Source organism: Petaurus breviceps, unplaced genomic scaffold, assembly GCF_028583685.1.
Source record: "Petaurus breviceps papuanus isolate PSGF00001 unplaced genomic scaffold, PetGlider_PUasm1.0 164, whole genome shotgun sequence".
Classification (NCBI taxonomy): domain Eukaryota; kingdom Metazoa; phylum Chordata; class Mammalia; order Diprotodontia; family Petauridae; genus Petaurus; species Petaurus breviceps.
In genome coordinates, this window is record NW_027185735.1 from 4735975 (window position 1) to 4754350 (window position 18376).

General features: G+C 35.4%; 1 protein-coding gene across 1 annotated transcript in view; it reads left to right on the top strand.

The window, feature by feature from the left end:
• Positions 1-18376, top strand: part of NID2 (nidogen 2) — a 146875-nt gene that overhangs the window by 64901 nt on the left and 63598 nt on the right. The window contains exons 7-8 of the mRNA XM_069082235.1: positions 14169-14369; positions 15118-15348. Of these exons, the coding sequence (XP_068938336.1) occupies positions 14169-14369; positions 15118-15348 (432 nt within the window). The remainder of the gene's footprint in view (positions 1-14168; positions 14370-15117; positions 15349-18376) is intronic.

Here is an 18376-nt window from a genome sequence, read left to right on the forward strand (position 1 = left end):
TATATAGGACTTATAATCACTACCCTTATGGAATCATATCAAACAGATTAATACTAATTGGAATAGGGTAGGGATCCAAATGAATCATTTCTCATATTCCCCACCTTTGATCTGCAGAAAGACTCCAATCTTTCTTTGGATTGTTACAATCTAAATGCATAGAGGGCAGTCCTCTATGGGGAAAACATTGAAGGAAGCCATTTGGGAGCACTAGGCCTTTGGTAAGTAGTCCTAATGGAAAATAATGGTACAATCTATTTCTTAATTTCATTTTCATGTCCCTTTCATCAGTTCATCATATCATAAGTTTCAGAGTCCCATCTCATGCAGTTGTTCAGTCTCTGAAACTTCCTCTGATGTAATCCTGTAGTCCTCTGGAGAGCTCTCTTCTTAGGCATACTAGAATGAGTGGAGCTTCAGAGCAACTTCTAGTAAATTTGCTTCTTCAGTTCAGGTCACTTGCAGAGATCCTTTTCTATGTTAAAATTCTCTGACAGAATAGATCTTAATATAATTCTAGTTTGCTATGACAATAGCTAAGTCAGGTAGTGAGAGCTAGCCCAAACCTTAATAGCACTAATGTGAACATCACTAGACCAAAGAACTGACATTTTTAGGTTGTCAACTACAAATAACAGCTGAAAAATTTAAAAATTCTAAAACCAAATTTTCTATTTAAAACCAATCTTCTTACAACTATTTATTAAAACCACCTGAAAAATTTTCGCTCTAGCTATTTTCTTTGGGCTGCTCATCCCCTCTTAGATAGATGAGGTTCTGCTAGAGAACTATTAACAGGACACTTTTTAAAAATAAGATAATGACCCCCGTTACAAACTAAATTCATTTAAAAGTTTCCAAAATAATCTCAACTGTAATAAAAAGTACTGGGATGGGATAGACTGAGTAGTCAATTTCAAGACAGTGTAGATCAGATAAGTTATTTATAATAAAATATGTTTGCCTTTCAAGACATACTCAATATCCACATGATAATAATAAACCCAAATAAAATTGCCTTTTCCCATTTAGGTAATACAAGATAGTCTAACATTCTTTTCTTCAAAACAAAACTGAAGATGCTTAATAATTAATAGAACAAGAGGATCCTGGGAATATAGTGGAGTAGGTCAGAAAATTCCAAGTTCTCAAGAGTTGCCGCCACAAAAGAGTTAAAATAGCATCTTAGGGGGAACAAAGTGTGGGTGGAGATAGATAAGAATAGGGGCACAACCCAGTTCTTTCTGGGACAATTTGAGAAGATCAGAAGAAAAATCCTAGAACTATATTTGGTCCCTGTGAAGAGTAAACACCTCCGGGCTAGGTTCCATTTGAACAACAAGCAGCAAGTCTTGGGATTAGTTGGTTTGAGAGGTTGCCTTGGCCCCAGCCACAGGAACTTTTACCCTGGTATAGTAAGGGAAGTTGGGTATCTGAGCCTGAAAAGACTGAGGGAATCTCTGCTGACCAGGAACGCTGTACCCAGCTGTGCCACAACAAGCAGTGGGGGTGGGAAGTAACCAGCACATGCCCAGTGAGTGCAGAAGCAGTGGGGCAGAAATCCCCTGACTCTGGGCACTTACAGGAGGTTGGAGGCTTGGCTTTGGTTCCAGGCTAGAGGGGAGAACTGAAAATCTGGGGCAAGAGGCACCATTTCCCATACCCCAGGGCTAGAGGTGGTTATAAAAATTTAGTTATTACCACAAAAAATGCACAGGTAAAGGAGAAATAATCTAACCATAGAAAGCTATTATGGGAATAGAGATGACTGGGGTTCATCTTCAGAGGAAGATATTGAAGTAAAGAAACCCCAAAGATTGACATCAAATGGTCACCTGCCCAAAAAGAATTTATAAAAGATCTTTAAAAAGATTTTAAAAATCAAATGACAGAGATGGAGGAAAAACTAAAAAATAAAATAAGAATAATCCAAGAAAAACAAAAAGGGTATGAAATGAAAATCAACCAATTAGAAAAGGAGATCCAGAATCTCAAGGAAGAAAATGCCACCTTGAAAACTAGAATTGGGCAAAGTAAAGACAGTGAAATTATAAGAGATCAAGAAGTAATTAAACAAAATATGAATAATGAAAAAATAGAAGAGAAAGTAAAACATCTTATAAGAAAACAACAGATTTGCAGAATAGATCAAGAAGAGAAAATATAAAAATAATTGCACTAACTGAAAGTTATGATTAAAAAATAATCTTGATACAAGAAATAATTAAAGAAAATTTTCCTGAAACTTTAGAACAAGGGGATTAAGTAGAAATAGAAAAAAATCATCAATCACCACTTATGAGATCCTATAAGGAAAACTCATGGGAATATCAAAGTCAAAATTTGAAACCCCTAGCTCAAAGATAAAATATTAAAAGCATCAAGATTAAAGCAATTTAAATATGATGGTGCCACAATTAGAATTAAATAAAACTTAGCAGAGACATTAAAGAACATCAGGTCTTGGAACACAACATATCAAAGAGCAAAAGAATTGGGGCTCCACCCAAAAATATCATACACTGAAAAGTTAAATATTATCCTGAATGAAGAAAAATGGACGTTTGATAAACTCTCAGACTTTCAACACTTTGTCAAAAAAAAAAATCCTGAACTTAATAGAAGAGTCAACCTACAAAAACTAAGAGAAATGTAAGGCACATGCCAAAGACTGATTATAAGTCTAAGATTCTTATTAATAATTGGGTAGCTCATAAGAAAGATTGGTGCAAACCTGAGTATGATATGAATTTAAAAAGTAGGACCATTTAGGAGCAACTAAAAAGAGTAATTATTTTATACAAATGAAGTACAAGAGAAAGAATCAATACAAAAGATTAGATGGGGGAGAAGGACTGCTAATTCTGGTAACCTGCTTTCATCAGAAATGGGTTTAAGAGGGAACGATATGTGTGTGTATGCGTATTTAGAAGAGTATAAAAGTCTTCTAAATTCAGAAGAAATAAAACAGTAGATGCATAGGGAGGGGGGATAGGACCAGGGAGGGATCTTTAGAGGGGAAGGTGAGGGAACAGGTAAAAGGAGGGTATAGAAGGGTCTTTAGATTTATGGGAATGGTATGATAGGGGAGGGATCCTTGGAAGGGGGTAAGGAAGTAATGAGAGGGCAAGGTAGTGGGTAGAAGTAAAGTAGAGGAGGCAGGAGGGATAGAAAACAAGAGAGATGCACAAACATAAAAACAAAGATCAGGAGCAGAGTATGTTTGGGAAAATACATGTGTATATATGTATGTATATGTATATATCTATAGCTATAGAAAAACATATCTAAACTTTTTTGTAGCTTTCTGGGAGGGGGGTGGTAGGAGAGAAAAAGAACAAAGTAAAAAAGTGAACAGCAGAGAACAAAAGAAAACTTACAAGGAAGCAAAGAAAAGATGTATAGTTCTTAACACAATGTGTATTTATCATACAGGCTTACTTGAAATGAAAATTTAGTGTTACATATTTTGAATCCTCTCTTATGTTCTGCTATGTACATAACATGCTTTTTTTCTTTGTATTTAAGTTCCAGTATTTAAGTTTTTGATATGTTTTTCTTTTCTCTGTGTTCTGACCCTTGTAGATCTAAAATAAAAACATTTTTATGATAATAAAAATAAATAATAATTAATAGAACAACAGTTTAGTACCATCAATACCCAATTATTCTCACATTAATTTTTAGGAAGAACTAAAATTTTATACTAAGTAGCTCAAATCTTATCAGACATGCTCCAGGATTAATCTATGAAATATGCATTTAATACTGTATTTATACTGATAACCTGCCATGATTATAGAAATTTGCCATAGAAAGATAATAGGGATGTTATACAGTAAGGGAAAAATGATTCCCTAACTTCTTGTCAGTTCCAGGCCAGAGTCATTATAGATAGCCTATTTTATTGAACTAGGCTTAAAAGGTGGGATATTTTCCATTCAAGAGGAAATATTATACTGGGGAAATTGAGTCAAGAGAATCCTATTTTAGCCCATCCTAAAAGTTCTTCCAGCTTTTCCCATGAGAACACCACCTGTAGTTCATGAATGTCAACCCCATAGTTACTGGTATCATGGATCATTGACTTAAACATACCTTGAATCAGACTCAGAACAATAATTACAGTCTCATGAGGTCAAGTTCCAATAATCATAGCTTCATATTATTAGGTGGATTCAGTTATTAAAGATCACATATCCTTGATGTAGATGAAAAAAGTTCAAGGTTCTATATTGTGTACTGAAACTCCACTCTGTAGAGTTCTCCTAAACTGGTTTATAATTGTATGTTGTGGGAATAAACCATTTCTTAGGTCACCTTAACAGAAATTCAATATAAAATAGAGCTATAAGAAGAATCTTTATATTAAGAACACATTAAGAACTTCAGAGAATTTCAGTTGTTACTTCATGAGGGCCTGAATTAGAAAATGAGTCTTTGTCTCTCAGTATTATCAGATAGATGCGTTAATCAATTTTTTCATGTAAAATTCTTAATTCAATTTTGTAAATTGTGTCACATTTCTTACCAATTTACCTTTCTCAGGATATTATCATATTAACATACTAAAAGTATGTTATGGTCTCTATTATTTGTGGTTCAAATAACAATTCAAAATGATCCTTCAGTATAATAGTATTATACTTAATCAGAAATCACCAGTAGGTTTATCTTTCTTTACACTTACCTATGTTGAGGGGATTTGTTGTGTGAGGAGAAAGGCAGAGGCATAGCAGTATTAGTTCTGTTTGATTTCAGGTATGAGTCATAGACAGTCAGTTGCATGATGGGGTGTCATGGTCAGGCTCAGAATTAACCAGGTGGGAAAAATGTCTTATTTATCAAAAAGGCAAAAGGACAAGAGAATCCTACCTTCACCTTCACACGGTCATTTTCTTGACTTTGCTAGGGACAGACATCCACCTGTGGCAGTCCTCAGACTGAAGGGGCACATGGCATTTCCCTTGAATGATCAACCACCAGCCTTATGAAGGGTCAGAAATTTATATCTGGATTCAAGACTTTTGAATAGCGGCAAGTTAAAGTCCCTTGGAACTCTTATTCTCACAGCAGAATTTCAGTAATTATAGCTTATGGATAGATAATTGTTATTTTTCTCATATATTAGATGCAAAATCTTATCTAGAATTTTTCAACTATTCATAAATTTCGTCAGTTCAAAATTATCATCCACAAATTTTATCTATTCACAACTAACTACGTGTTTCTCCCAAGAACCCTGGAAGATTGATGTAAATATTTATTATCCCCTTTGTACATTCAAGGGCTGATTAAATTCTTTTAATTTGCTACAACAAAATTTTCAATTATTGATTTGTTATTACTATTATTTATAATATAAATTCATAATTACTACTATTGACAGCATTTTTTACAAAGATCTATTGTTTTTCATTGTCTTATATTCAAAAAAATTCTAGGTGACACTTCCAGCCTGCTTCTTTATATATTTGAATCACCCAAAGAGCCAAATCAATTCCTTTCAATTTTCTAAGTTACTAATCATTTAACATAATTGTTGAAACCAGAAATCCTTTCCCTATGAATCAGTTAATATTTGTTATATGTATCTGTTAAATTTCTACTTGTTTTGTGATCTTGTATTTATTGGGGAAAGGAGACATGCAATAACTTTCAGAAGGACATTGTTTTAAAAAAAAATTCCTAAATCTTCATTTCAGTGGGATTAAGACTCTGAAATTTTTTTACAAAAGTCCAAAACCCTTTACTTTCACATCCTGAATTTTTGCTGTGTCAGTGCAAACATACTCCAACTCTCTTTACCCTTCTACTCATTCTTAACTTTTCTTTTCTTTTTTTTTGTTATATAATCTTTTTTTAAATTTATTAATTTGTTTGTTTCCTTTTAGTTTACAGGATTCAATTCCACAATTCCTTGAATTTCACATTTTGTCCCCCTCCCTCACCTCCCCCCACCCTTGGCGGCTTATTATCAAGTATAGGATCTGTAAATACTTTCACATTGTACAATGGTCAGGTTATAAGGATGGATTGTACCAGCTGGAATGAAAAATGGTAAAGAGGACATAAAATCAAATAAGAGAACGAAAAAGATCAGGTATTTCATTCTTAACTTTTCTTATTTCCTTATGCAACACAGCTCCTTTCTTCTACTTGCTTAATTCTTCAAGTAGACCCTTTTTTGTTTCATTAGTGGTTACAAATGCACAGTTCATACTTATTTCTTTAAGATTTTGGGGGCAATTAGAATTTGTTACAATCACATACCTTTTGTTGGTTTTTAAGTGACCCAAAAGCAAACGACTCAGCACACTAAGTTCCTCACTGTAGGTTTTCACAGATTTTAGTAATCAATATGACTTTGGCGAAGCAATCATCTATTTCCTTCTCAAAGTTAACCTCTTTTATTCTGGAAAAGCATTTATCCAGCTCTTTTGGCAATGCCCAAAGGGATTGACCAAAGCCCAATTGTGGCATAGGGATATTACAGATATTGGTACCCTAAAAGGTTCTCTGCTAGTCTCACAATAGTAAATTAATATTATTACTCGCTTCTTTATTATTTACTTTTAATGAAACACTTAACAGCTTTCTCAAAGGCAACTTCCATTTTTATTCTAGTTGACTGTGATCAATCCTGATTCCTAATTGTTTCTTTCTTTTATAAAGTTTTGATAGTTTCCAAAACTATTAAAGGTTACGATGTTAGGAATTTTATATTTGCCTCTCATTACAAGAGGAACTAATTTCCTAATAGTTATAAATTAATACAATTCTTATTACACTGATTTGACTTTGAATTCACCTAAATAAAGTGTCGTTCAATAATTTAAAAATCTTAACTTCTACAATGGCCATTAATTGCCAAGATTTCAAATTTTAAGGCCCAGCATCATCAATATGCTCATGCTTTAGTATATGTTTGACAATAATTAGAATTAGAAAAATCCTTTTATTTGAAGTAGAATAATTTCTTGATTTAAAGTTTCTATTTTTATTAAAACACATTTTTGACCAAATGTAGAGTTAATAAGAATTAAACTACTAGAAAACTAGCTGATGGAGATTGTACTTGTGTGAACAGCTTATAGGGTGTAAGTCTTTATTTCCTTTTAAATTACTCAAAAATTAAGTTCATTTTAGCTCTTAACCTAGCTTATCATAAGGTAGAATTTAGTAGAGATTCCAAATCATTATTTGCAAGCTTCCAACTGATAAGAATTTTTTTATATTGTAAGTTTCCTTATTTCATCCTATAAAATGTTTATTTGTTCCAAAATAATTTGCAAGTTCTTCTTTTGCCTCACAAAATTTTAGTATTTTATATTTTTATAAGTCATAAGTGCTCATTTTCATTTGATCTTTTGTAATCTGAGTGCTTGCTACTAGATGTGCCTGCATTCCTATACCTGTCTCTTTTTATTCTCATTTAATTCTATCTTCAATAATTCTTTCCCTAACTTACTCTAACCTTATTTATACAATTTGAACTTCTTTTCTCTGAACAACTGATTTCAACACAAGCTTTACTGTGTTACAATTTACCTAAAAAATTGATTTAAACTTTACTAATAACATTAAATTTCACTAGTCTTCAATTTCATTCTGATTTCAAAATGAAATGTGGGGGTTTAGTTGTTTTTTTTTTTTAGCACTTTGGGATTCACCTTCAGTTGAGAGTCCCAATCAGGACTTGCTTGATGTCTCCAGGTTGGTTGTTTAAAAGCAATAAATAAGAAAAGGGTAAATGAACTTCAATTTTGCCCACTTTTATTCTTTTCTGAAGATGGTCTAAAATTTCCTTGTTCTGTCTTCTAATAATAAAAATTCCTTTCTGTAATAAACTTATCCCAACTTTAAATAAAGTTTTTAAGTATACTTTTATTCCATACTAAAATTAAAACCAATTCCCTAGATTGATACCTTCAGACTTAGAGATTGGCTAACTGAAACTTCTTCAGGTTTAGTGAATGTGTTTCCTTTCAAAATTCTGAACTGTGGAATTATTTAAGCTCACAAGAGTTTTATTCTAATTTCTCCCTTACTGTTTCCTAAGTTTTTTCTTATTTTAGCATTTCCTTTAATTCCTATTTCACTGAATCTCCCCTGAACATATCTCATGACAATTCTTAAAATTCAAACTACAGTTTTAAACCAATCGGTTCTTTTTGAGGAATGAATGACTGATCTATGAATTTGTTGTTGTTGTTTTCATTAAACCCTACAGACTTTGCTCATAAGCTCATCAAAATACTTTATAAAGATATTTAAATTATAATTTAGAAATGAAAGAAATTTGATTATTGCTTTTTCACAAATTTGGTTTCCAGTCAATTTTTTTGTATCTTAATTTTCAATTAATTTCTGTATCTTTCTTTCAGCTCATCAATATCCAACATGACCAGTGCTGGAAACTGAAAAAAGAAAGATTTGTCCTCTTTTGGATTTTTTGGAAGTTTACTTTCTTTTTACAAAAACAAATAAAAACCCATGCCTGTTTCTTTTGGTTGATCATGCCAAAAAAACAAGCATAGGTAAAACACCTGTTAGCTACAGGTTGGCACAAAGCAAGAATAGCATAACAGATGAAACAGACACATTTCTCATTCTGTTAAAAATTTTCCTAATTTCATAAGTTCCCTTTCTATCTGAAGTAAAGAACCCATTATTCTTAAATTTAGTTTTGTCATTTACAAAATGGACACATATAGAGGCAGCTGGGTGTTACAGTGAATACAGTATAGGCCCTGGAGTAAGGAGGACCTGAGTTCAAATCCAGCCACAGACACTTAACACTGATTGTGTGACCTTGGACAAGTCACTTAACTCCAATTGCCCTGCCTTCCCCTCTCCAAAAAGACCAAAGAAAAATGAACACATATAGAACAACATTAAATGAGGCCTGAACTTCTCTCAGATTTTTCTCTAGGAGATTTTGAAGTCAGGATCCTACCTGTCTCTTCTATTAAGTAGAGAACTAAAGATCATCTTGTCTCTGGGGTCCTCTTGTCAGCCCAAGATAATTTTTCTTTCCAAATTATGTTAATATTTTTAGAATTTGATCAATTAAAAATGTAACTTGATACCAATAGACTTGCTTTAGTCTAATTTGACAAATGGGTTCATCCACTTAGAACAAGTCCCTAATGGAGAGAAGATCTAGTTAAAGTTCCATTCCTCTAGACTTTTTGCCAAAGTATAAATCACAGTAAAAAAAAAAACTGAGACTGATGAAGGATTTGACAATATCGATAGTTCATTTTTTCTAAACTGGTTTTGGGAGATTGTTCAATAAAATTCCATAGTTTTCTAAGTAATCAAACATTACGTGCTTTGGTCAAAACAATCTCCTAAACTCTTTGTATTCTCAAACTAAACTTTACACAGCTTAATAGCTCCTTTTTTAGTTTTCCCTGGACAAATAGTCCACCCTTGTCCCAATAAGGATCCTGTAGGATGTACAATATCCTCTTACACCTGACCCCTTCTTCTCTGGGGGGGGGAGGGGGTTGTTCCCAACCAGAAGTGGCAATCCTTAGAGGAACTTCTCCTGAGAAAATTGGACTAGATTCCCAAGGTTACCTGCCTTTTGGCTTCTTCCATTTGAGAAGTTCCCCACTGAAGGTGCTGTAAAGCCAAGCACAGGCAGCTTTCCAGAGGATGCCTGCTGTGAACAGCTTTCAAGATTCTGATTACGTAGTATAGCAAACTCTCTATTTATTCAATAACAAATCAGAGCAAAACATTCACCAAAAATCAAGGTACAGCATTCACAATGTTATAACTTATCACAGAAAATCAAAATACAGTATTCACCATGTCACAACTCAACAACTTATCATGAAAATGGCCACATAGTTTTCACCAAAGTGGTCACATAATTTTCAATAAAATACAATCATTTAGTAACTCAATCATTAAGTCATCCTTAAGGAGGCCTCCTTAAGGGACACAAAGTACAAAAGTCAAAATTCTCTACCCATGGGGTGCAATTAAGTTACAACTTCAACATTCACTACTCAGTGCCCTATTAAGGGATAGTGGAAAGTACAAAAGCCATCCACCCCTATGTCACAAGTAAATTACAATTTCATTGGTCACTGCTCAGTATCCTATTTCATCAGTCACTACTCAGACAATTTCATCAGTCACTATTCAGTCAACTTCATCAGCCACTACTCAGTACCCATGGAGAGGTCTTTTCATCTTGACTCAGCTCGGGCTTTCAGTTTCCATGGTTCCACTTTCTTTCTTTTTTTTTTTTTCAAGCAATTGGGGTTAAATAACTTGCTCAAGGTTACACAGCCAGTTATTTCTGGGTGTGGTGCTGAGTATCTGAGCCCAGATTTGATCCAGGTCATCCCGACACTGGAGCCGGTGCTCTTACTCGCCGAGCCACCTGGCCGCCCCTAAGCAATTGATGTTAAGTGACTTGCTCAAGGTTACACGGCCAGGTGTTTCTGGGTGGGTACTAAGTGTCTGAGCCCAGGATTCGATCTCCAGGTCTTCTCAACACTGGAGCTGGTGCTCTTACTCGCTGTGCTACCTGGCTACCCCCATGGTTCCACTTTCATGGTCCCAGCTCCCACATGAATCTAACCAACTGCAACCTGAGATCAAAGGCAGACAGCTCTTAGCTTCTTGTCCAGCTCTCCATGCAGTTCCTACTCCATATTGAAGCTCACAGTGTCTGGTCCACCTCAAAACTCTCACAGTCTCTGTTTCTGGGAAGACAAGGCTTAACAAAGCCACAATAACATTCATGCACATTAACAAAGTCACAACAACATTTGTATAAAATACCAGCACTACAGTCATGCTTCTTCAGTCTTTGGCAGCTCCCCCTGGCCCTTGGAAGTCTTGCTACCACAAGTTTGAGTTTTGCCACCACAAGTCCAAGTTCTGTGTCAGTTCTCAGTTCTTCTCAGTTCTCAGTTCCGTCTACCATCTCCATCTCTCTCTCTCTCTCTCTCTCTCTCTCTCCCTGGCAGCAGCTGCTCTGCTTCCATGATGCTTACCCCAGGAAATTCTGACTGTCCAGCTTGTGCTCTTCCTTAAATACTGTATAGCTCCTTTCTGTTCAGCCCCTTCCTGTTATGACAGCAACAGGGGATCATACCTTCTTTTTATTTAACACAACTCTTAAACTAGGTGCTAAGTACCTCTTAGCTTAACAATACAAATTTCATTACTATTACAGATGCTGGAGATGGTCCCCCTTGACTTTTTAAGGGGGCAGTCCCCTCACAAAGTCAAGATGTCTGCTGGTGGCTTGGAATGCAGTAGATGACTTTGGTGTCTGATGTCTAACCAAGCTCTAAATGCTCCATAGCTCTTGCTTTAGTTGCCTTCATTGCCACTGGAACAAATTGTTCTCATCCTCCCATTTTGCTACGGGAAGTCTTTACATACTTTAAGGTAGATACTTCCCTAATGCACCAAAGGGTTTGAGACTCCTTAGTTACCCTCAAGATGGTTTAACCTGTCTGCTGAAATGGGGTATGTCTTCTGCATATGCTATAGTTTCTTGGAGCTACAGGTGGAATTTGGAATCAGGTGAAAAGTAGCCCTCACACCAGAGATATTAGTGTTCCCTGAACACACTCTACATCTCTCTGTCTAGTTAGACTCATTCTGTGACCCCAGATGATTACAGGATTCTGGAAGGAAACATATCTCATCTCCTTATATTTGAATATAAATAATTTATCCTTATTTAGTCTCTTACGATTGTTCATTCATGTTTACCTTCTTATTTTTAAACTCCTATGTTTGAACTTCAGAGATTTTATATGACTTTCATTAGGAATGCTTGGAAGTCCTTTATTTCATTAGATACATGGGATTTTTTTTTGCACTCTGTAGGATTTATACTTAGTTTTGATGGACAAGTTATTCTTGGGGGTGAGTCTATATCCTTTGCTTTCTGTAATATCATATTCCAAGCCTACTTTTTAATTCAAGACTGTATGTTACAGACAGGCTTTGAACACTTCTGTATGAAATGAATAGACTGGTCCTGCTATTGCTTACTTGTGGTATTGAGGATAGCTCAGGCGAGAGAACTGAAAGCTTTCATTTCTCCCAAAGTGATGTAATAAAAGGCAAAGTTTAATTGCTTTCCCCCTTGTCTGAGCTCTGCAAGTTCCAGATGTACATTTGGGGCTTGTCCCATTTAGAATTTTATTTAGTGTTACTCAACCTAGCCACTATCAGCTAGCTGGAAAAGTCTGCTATTTCAGAATTTCACATTGCCTTTTGGTCTGGGATTCCTTCCCTGGTTATTGCTCTGTAGGCTATAGTAGTCTAGGTTAGGGGCTAAAACTGAGACTCTATGCTGCCCCTGGGGTCATAGCCACATAGCTGTTGCTTGCTTCTGAACTTGTTCCTTGCTCAATATATTAGCTAGAGCCTATGATCACTCTTTACCTGGAACACCACCACTGGGTGATGAGTGGAAAACCTATTAAGTGGCACTATTCTTCCTGTATCCTGCATAATATCACACATGGTCTTGGTATGGGTCTAAGACCTAGTCTTGCCCTGGTGCGCAGCCTCAGTTCTTGGGCACTGGAATATTTGCCATATTTCAGGCCAAACCCCATCTTCAGTTTTTAAAGATCTTTATCTTTCTATCCATAATGACCTGGGATGTAAAAATGACTCACTGTGACTTTTCCTTGAAATTCCTAATCAGGATTTGGTCTAAAGCATTTTCTAGATCTCTTTGGATGATTTGTGTGTATGTGTGTGTTGGGGGTGTTGCTCACTGTAGCTTCACCTCCCAAATGTGTTCTTTTAACATTATTTCTTTTTGTTTCTCTTCTTCCATATTGTCCTTGACTTGTGTATATTTATATTGCTAATCAACTGTTTTTGCTTTTGTTTTTTTGGAAAGATTTACCACCAGGGATTTCACTACATTCACCTGCTATTTCGCTTCATGGAGATCACATCACCTTCCCTTCCATTTATTAATATCTTCCATATTGGCTCATCTGCTTGTGCTCATTATTGTTCCTGAAATCTTTAGTATTTTCAATCTTTTCTTCCCCTTCTCCTTTGATGGTAGTTTCTGGGAGTCTGGACCTCAAAACTGTTTCAGATTCCACATTGGGTAATTAGCTTTTTTGTTGGGGGCAGTAAAGTATAGAACTGGCCTAAGCTGGATTCCACTTTCATTTCCTTTGAACCTGGTGGAGGTACCCTGTCCCAATTAATTCTGTTCTTTAGGATTTTTGTCCTTGTTGTTGAATATTGGCTTAGTATAGCAAACTGACAAAACGGATGGAGCACAAAAGCTTTTCCATGCTTCCACATCTTCAGCACTGGTGGAAGATGGGGGGAAATTTGATTTTTGTTGCTTATTACTACAGAATAGTGGGATGAGAGCAACAGGCAGCGAAGTGTATTTACTGGCTGAGACTACGGAAGCAATAGCGGAATTACTAAGTGGGTAACAAAAAGCACAAGCCCAATGGGTCCTGTCGTGCTGACCTGAGGCTGTTGAAAGGAGGTTGAATGAGTATATTAGAAAACAGGAATAACCTTCTCTTCTGTTCATTTATCAGTTTGTTACTCATAAGAGTTCTTGGTGTCTTAATATGCAGAGACAGTTGCAACAAGTTTATATCTTAAGCACAATTATTATTGTAGTGAGTGATCATGAGGATCAGAGAAAATGTCTAGTCCTCCATCTTTTGGTAATGTAACCCAAAAGTCTTCCATGAGGCAGCTGCTAATTCTCACTCTTACCTTCTAAATTATTTTCTTGTATGTGTATGTTTTGTTTCCCCCTAGAAAAAGAAAGTCCTTGATGGCAGGAACCTATTTTTTTTTAACATTCCCAGTGTCTGTCTCCCTATGCCAAGCTTGGCTAAACAAATAGCTAATTGTGAATTTCTCTAGCTTTCTCTATCAGGATTTGATCTGGTACATTTTCTTGATCTGTTTAGAGAAGTTATATGGAAGGGAGCTCTCTATACTGCTTACCACTTCATCATTTTGACACCTTCTCTAACAACTGTTGTTTTTTGATGTTAACTCTCTGATAATCTTAGTTATTTGTGACATGTAAAAGAAATGAAAAGAAGAAAGAATTAAGCACGAATTATTTCTTTTTCTCTCTTTTGCTGCCTCTTTTTTCTTCTATCTATTAAAAGGTGCTGCCTTCACTCATCACATGGACATTACCTTCTACCCAGGAGAAGAGAGAGTTCATATTACACACATTGCTGAAGGTCTTGATCCAGAAAACTACCTAAGTGTTAAGACAAATATTCAAGGCCAGGTGCCTTTCATCCCAGCAAATTTTACAGCTCATATTGAACCATACAAGGAGATTTACCACTACTCTGATTTAGGTATATGCAACTTTTGGTTTTTTTTTTTTGCTGTTATTATACATATCCTGCACGTCAGACAAAATCTTAGATGCTATGATTTAAGAACAGTAATGCTCCCTGTATGATATCCTCTCTAAATAGAAAATATAATCACTTAATTTTATATTGCTTTGGGCTTTGGAATATAGGGATAATTGAAGTTCACATCTAATAGTGATATTTTGCTTTAAGCTAATAATTACAGAAAGTTTTGACCAGAGCTGTAATAGGTAACCCTGTTTACATTTTACCTTCTCATTGTCCTTTCCTCCTGGTATGTAGAGAAGATTAGCTTCACCCTGAGAGAAGAGAATGAGAAGTAGAGGACATGAATCAGTTACTTAGTGGTTAATCTTTATGATAATTAAAAGGCAAAACAACTATGAATTGTATCTTCAGAGATAGGTTCTTGCTAAAAACACTGCTCAAACCAAAAAAAAAAGAATAATTTTTCTTCTCTTCATTACTTATTCAGACTTGCTTAAATCTCTATAATGCCGGGAGAAGTGTTGATCTCAAAACACTGTACTCTGTGCAGTGCCTTTTTTTCTTTTACAATTTAAAATGTTCAGTATGCTGATTAGATGTAATTTCTATATTCTTCATATTGGGTTGCAGGTCCTAAGTAACCACATGTTTTAAAAATTAGAAAAAAATTGTACCAGATTCAAACAGCTACTTCTAAAATAATGTTATTTATTTAACAGTTTTAATATTTACTTTGCAGCTGTGACTTCTACAACCTCCAGAGAATATTATCTTTCATTTGGTGAAATCAACCAAACATTTTCTTATCATTTACACCAGAATATTACTTACCAGGACTGTAATCATACTTCTAACCCCAGGATTGTTCCTAGAACTCAGCAGCTAAATGTGGATCGTGTTTTTGCTTTATATAATGAGGAAGAAAAAGTGCTCAGATATGCTATGACCAATCAGATTGGCCCAATGGAAGGTAAGAAAAAATTGTATTGGCAAGGGTTGGTTGCATTTAATCTGTATTCTTTACCTTTTACCTGATCTCAAGAGGTCAATTCTTTCAGAAAATAAAGATGGCCAGGAAGGTGACTGGTGCATAATCATGCCCAATTTCTAAGAAATAGTCTAAAATTTTGAAACAGTAATGAAAAATTTAATTCCTGCTTTCATATGCATTGCTCTTTTCTGGATTCCTTGGGTAATTTAACAGTTAGCTGATTATAATTTATTTTATCCACTAACATAGCTATTTAATGCATTATTGAACCAAGTTAGAATATCTGTTCTAAAAGATAATATATAACCTTAGTTATTTTTTTAAATATAGGTAGGAGATAAGGGAGATGAGAGTACTTCCATCATTTTAAGCATTAAACTTAGAGTCAAGAGACCTAAATTAACAACCTCTGACAATTACTAGTTTTGTGATCATGGAAAAGTTTAGGTAATAGGATTCAGAACTTAAAATCATTTAGGGGCATGCCCTCAATTTACTGTGCACAAAAGATAAAGCAAGATCAGCTGCCTCCATGGTTTAGGACACCTAGAATTCAAAAGAAGGTAAACAAACCCCTCCAAAACTCATGAACTGATTCTCACTGACCCTGAGCTCATTCAGCAACCCTTCCTTACCTTTTATACTATTGACAGTGTACAGGTCTATGCTAGTAGACTGAAGAACATGACCCAGTCTTATAACAGTTTCCCCTCCCTTTTTAAAGGGATGAATACCCCATGGATACCTCAGCCCTAGGCTGTGGAATTTGCCCTGGCTAGCACTGGCAGGTAACTTTAGATGCTCAGGAGCAAAAGCCTTTTAGGGACCACAACCCTATAGCATCAGCACTACAAAGCCCCAGACTGCTGATAGCAAATAAAAGAACTAAGGAAGAAAGGGAGCAGGCCAAGGCAACAGTACAAGACATTCTGTGTAAGTGATTTATTGAGGGGACAGAGATATAACACTCAACCAGGGTTGGAGGAAAGAGCACCCCTATGCCCTGGTCCCTGACTCCCTCTTTCCAGTGCAATGGAGACTGTGGCTCTGGGCTGTAGAAGTTTGCTCAGGGGACAACAGCCAGCTTGGCTACAAAAGCAAAAATCTACCAGGAGTTATAACCTGAAGCTCCTATGCTGCAAAGCAATGGCCTTGCAATGCCAGGGAAAACAGGCATGGAACTGTCATCTCTGAACCAGAGAACAAAGGAAGTGGGACAGGTCACCAGGACAGGACACCAAGTATGTGGGAAGCTGTGCAGCACACTAGACCTGAGAGAAAGAGCACAGCATCCAGTTGAGACTAGTTCTTACTACCCAAAAGGAAGCTGAGACATTTTGAGATTCATCTCCTAAGGAAACCACAGTCAAAGGAGAGGGAGTCAGAAAGTGACAAGGAAAATAAGAACATGGAATATATTACCTGTCAGACTTATGGATAAGAGAACAATTAAAAGGTAATACAGACTGAAAGCATCAACGATTTCAGGAAGGAGAAAACTCAAAGACTGTAAACATAGATAAATCAATAGGAAAAACAAACAGAAGGCCTTCAGATATGGCAAAGGAAATTAGACATCTGTGAAGAAATACTGCAAAGCAATTGGAAAATAATTCAACATTTTAGCAATCTGTGAAATTTGAGAACACAGAACCATAACACACTGTTCCTAAGTAGTTTAAAAGACAAATGAGGGGAGGTTAGGTGGCGCAGTGAATAGAGCACCAGCCCTGGAGTCATTGAGGACCTGAGTTAAAATACAGTCTCAGACATTTAACACAAAAACTAGCCATGTGACCTTGGACAAGTCACTTAACTCCAATTGCCCTGCAAAAAGCAAAAAAAAAAAAAAGACAAATGAGAATTACGAGGTCAGAAATTGTGGTTTACACAGCAAAAATGAGAAAAATAGAAAAATCTGAATGCACAATGGCAACCTCACCAAAGATACAAATGAGAGAAAAATAGAATGGGATGTTGTATGGGAATTATGTAAATACATAAAAGTGAAGTACAGCCTAGAAAAAGGGAAGCAAAAAAAAATCTAAAAGATGTGAATAGATTAAGCAATCCAATAAAATGAAAAAGAGGGATATATTGTGTAGTGGAACCTCAAAATCAGTACCGTGCAAAAAAAAAACACATTCACAAAACAGATATACACAAAATAAAATTGTAGAAATGGAAAAAAAATGACTATGCATCAAATGAATCTAAAAAGCAGGAGTTGCAATCATTCTAGCAAACAAGAGTTACAAACCCAAATGGAGACTTAACCAAATCATAAGTAATGAGTGGATCAAAGAAGAAATCACAGAAATAATTAATTATTATGTTTTTAAAAATGATAATGATGAAACAACTTACCAAAATTTCTGGGATGCAGCTAAAGCAGTTCTCAGGGGGAAAATTATTTCCTTACAAACATACATTACCAAAATAGAAAAAAAGATGATTAATAAACTGAATATGCATTAAAAATAGAAAACAAACAAAACTTAAAAAAGCACAAAAGAGGAGATATTAAAATGTAGAAGGGAAATAGATAATTTGGAAGTGAAAAAAGCACATAAAACTACAACATAGTTCTTTGAAAGATTAATAAAATTAATAAACCCTTAGCTAATCTGCTTAAAAAGAGCAAAAAACAAAATTAATAAAATAGCAAATGAGCAAACCAAAATCACAGCAAAATTAGAAGAAATTAAGTAATAAAAATCAGAATTTATTACATGTAGTTATATTCCAGCAAAACTGAGAATACAAAAGAAATAAATACCTAAAAAATATAGAGAGCTTAAATAACCCAATCTCAGAAAAGTAAACAGAGCTAAAAAGGGGTGGGGGGAAGTAGAGGGAAAAAGCCTCCTGGTTCTAATAGACTCATAGGCTCCTTTAAAACTTTTAAAGAGCAGTTAATAGGGGTGGCCAGGTGGAGCAGTGAATAGAGCACCAGCTCTGGAGTCAGAAGGACACGAGTTTAAATCCCACCTCAGACACTTAACAC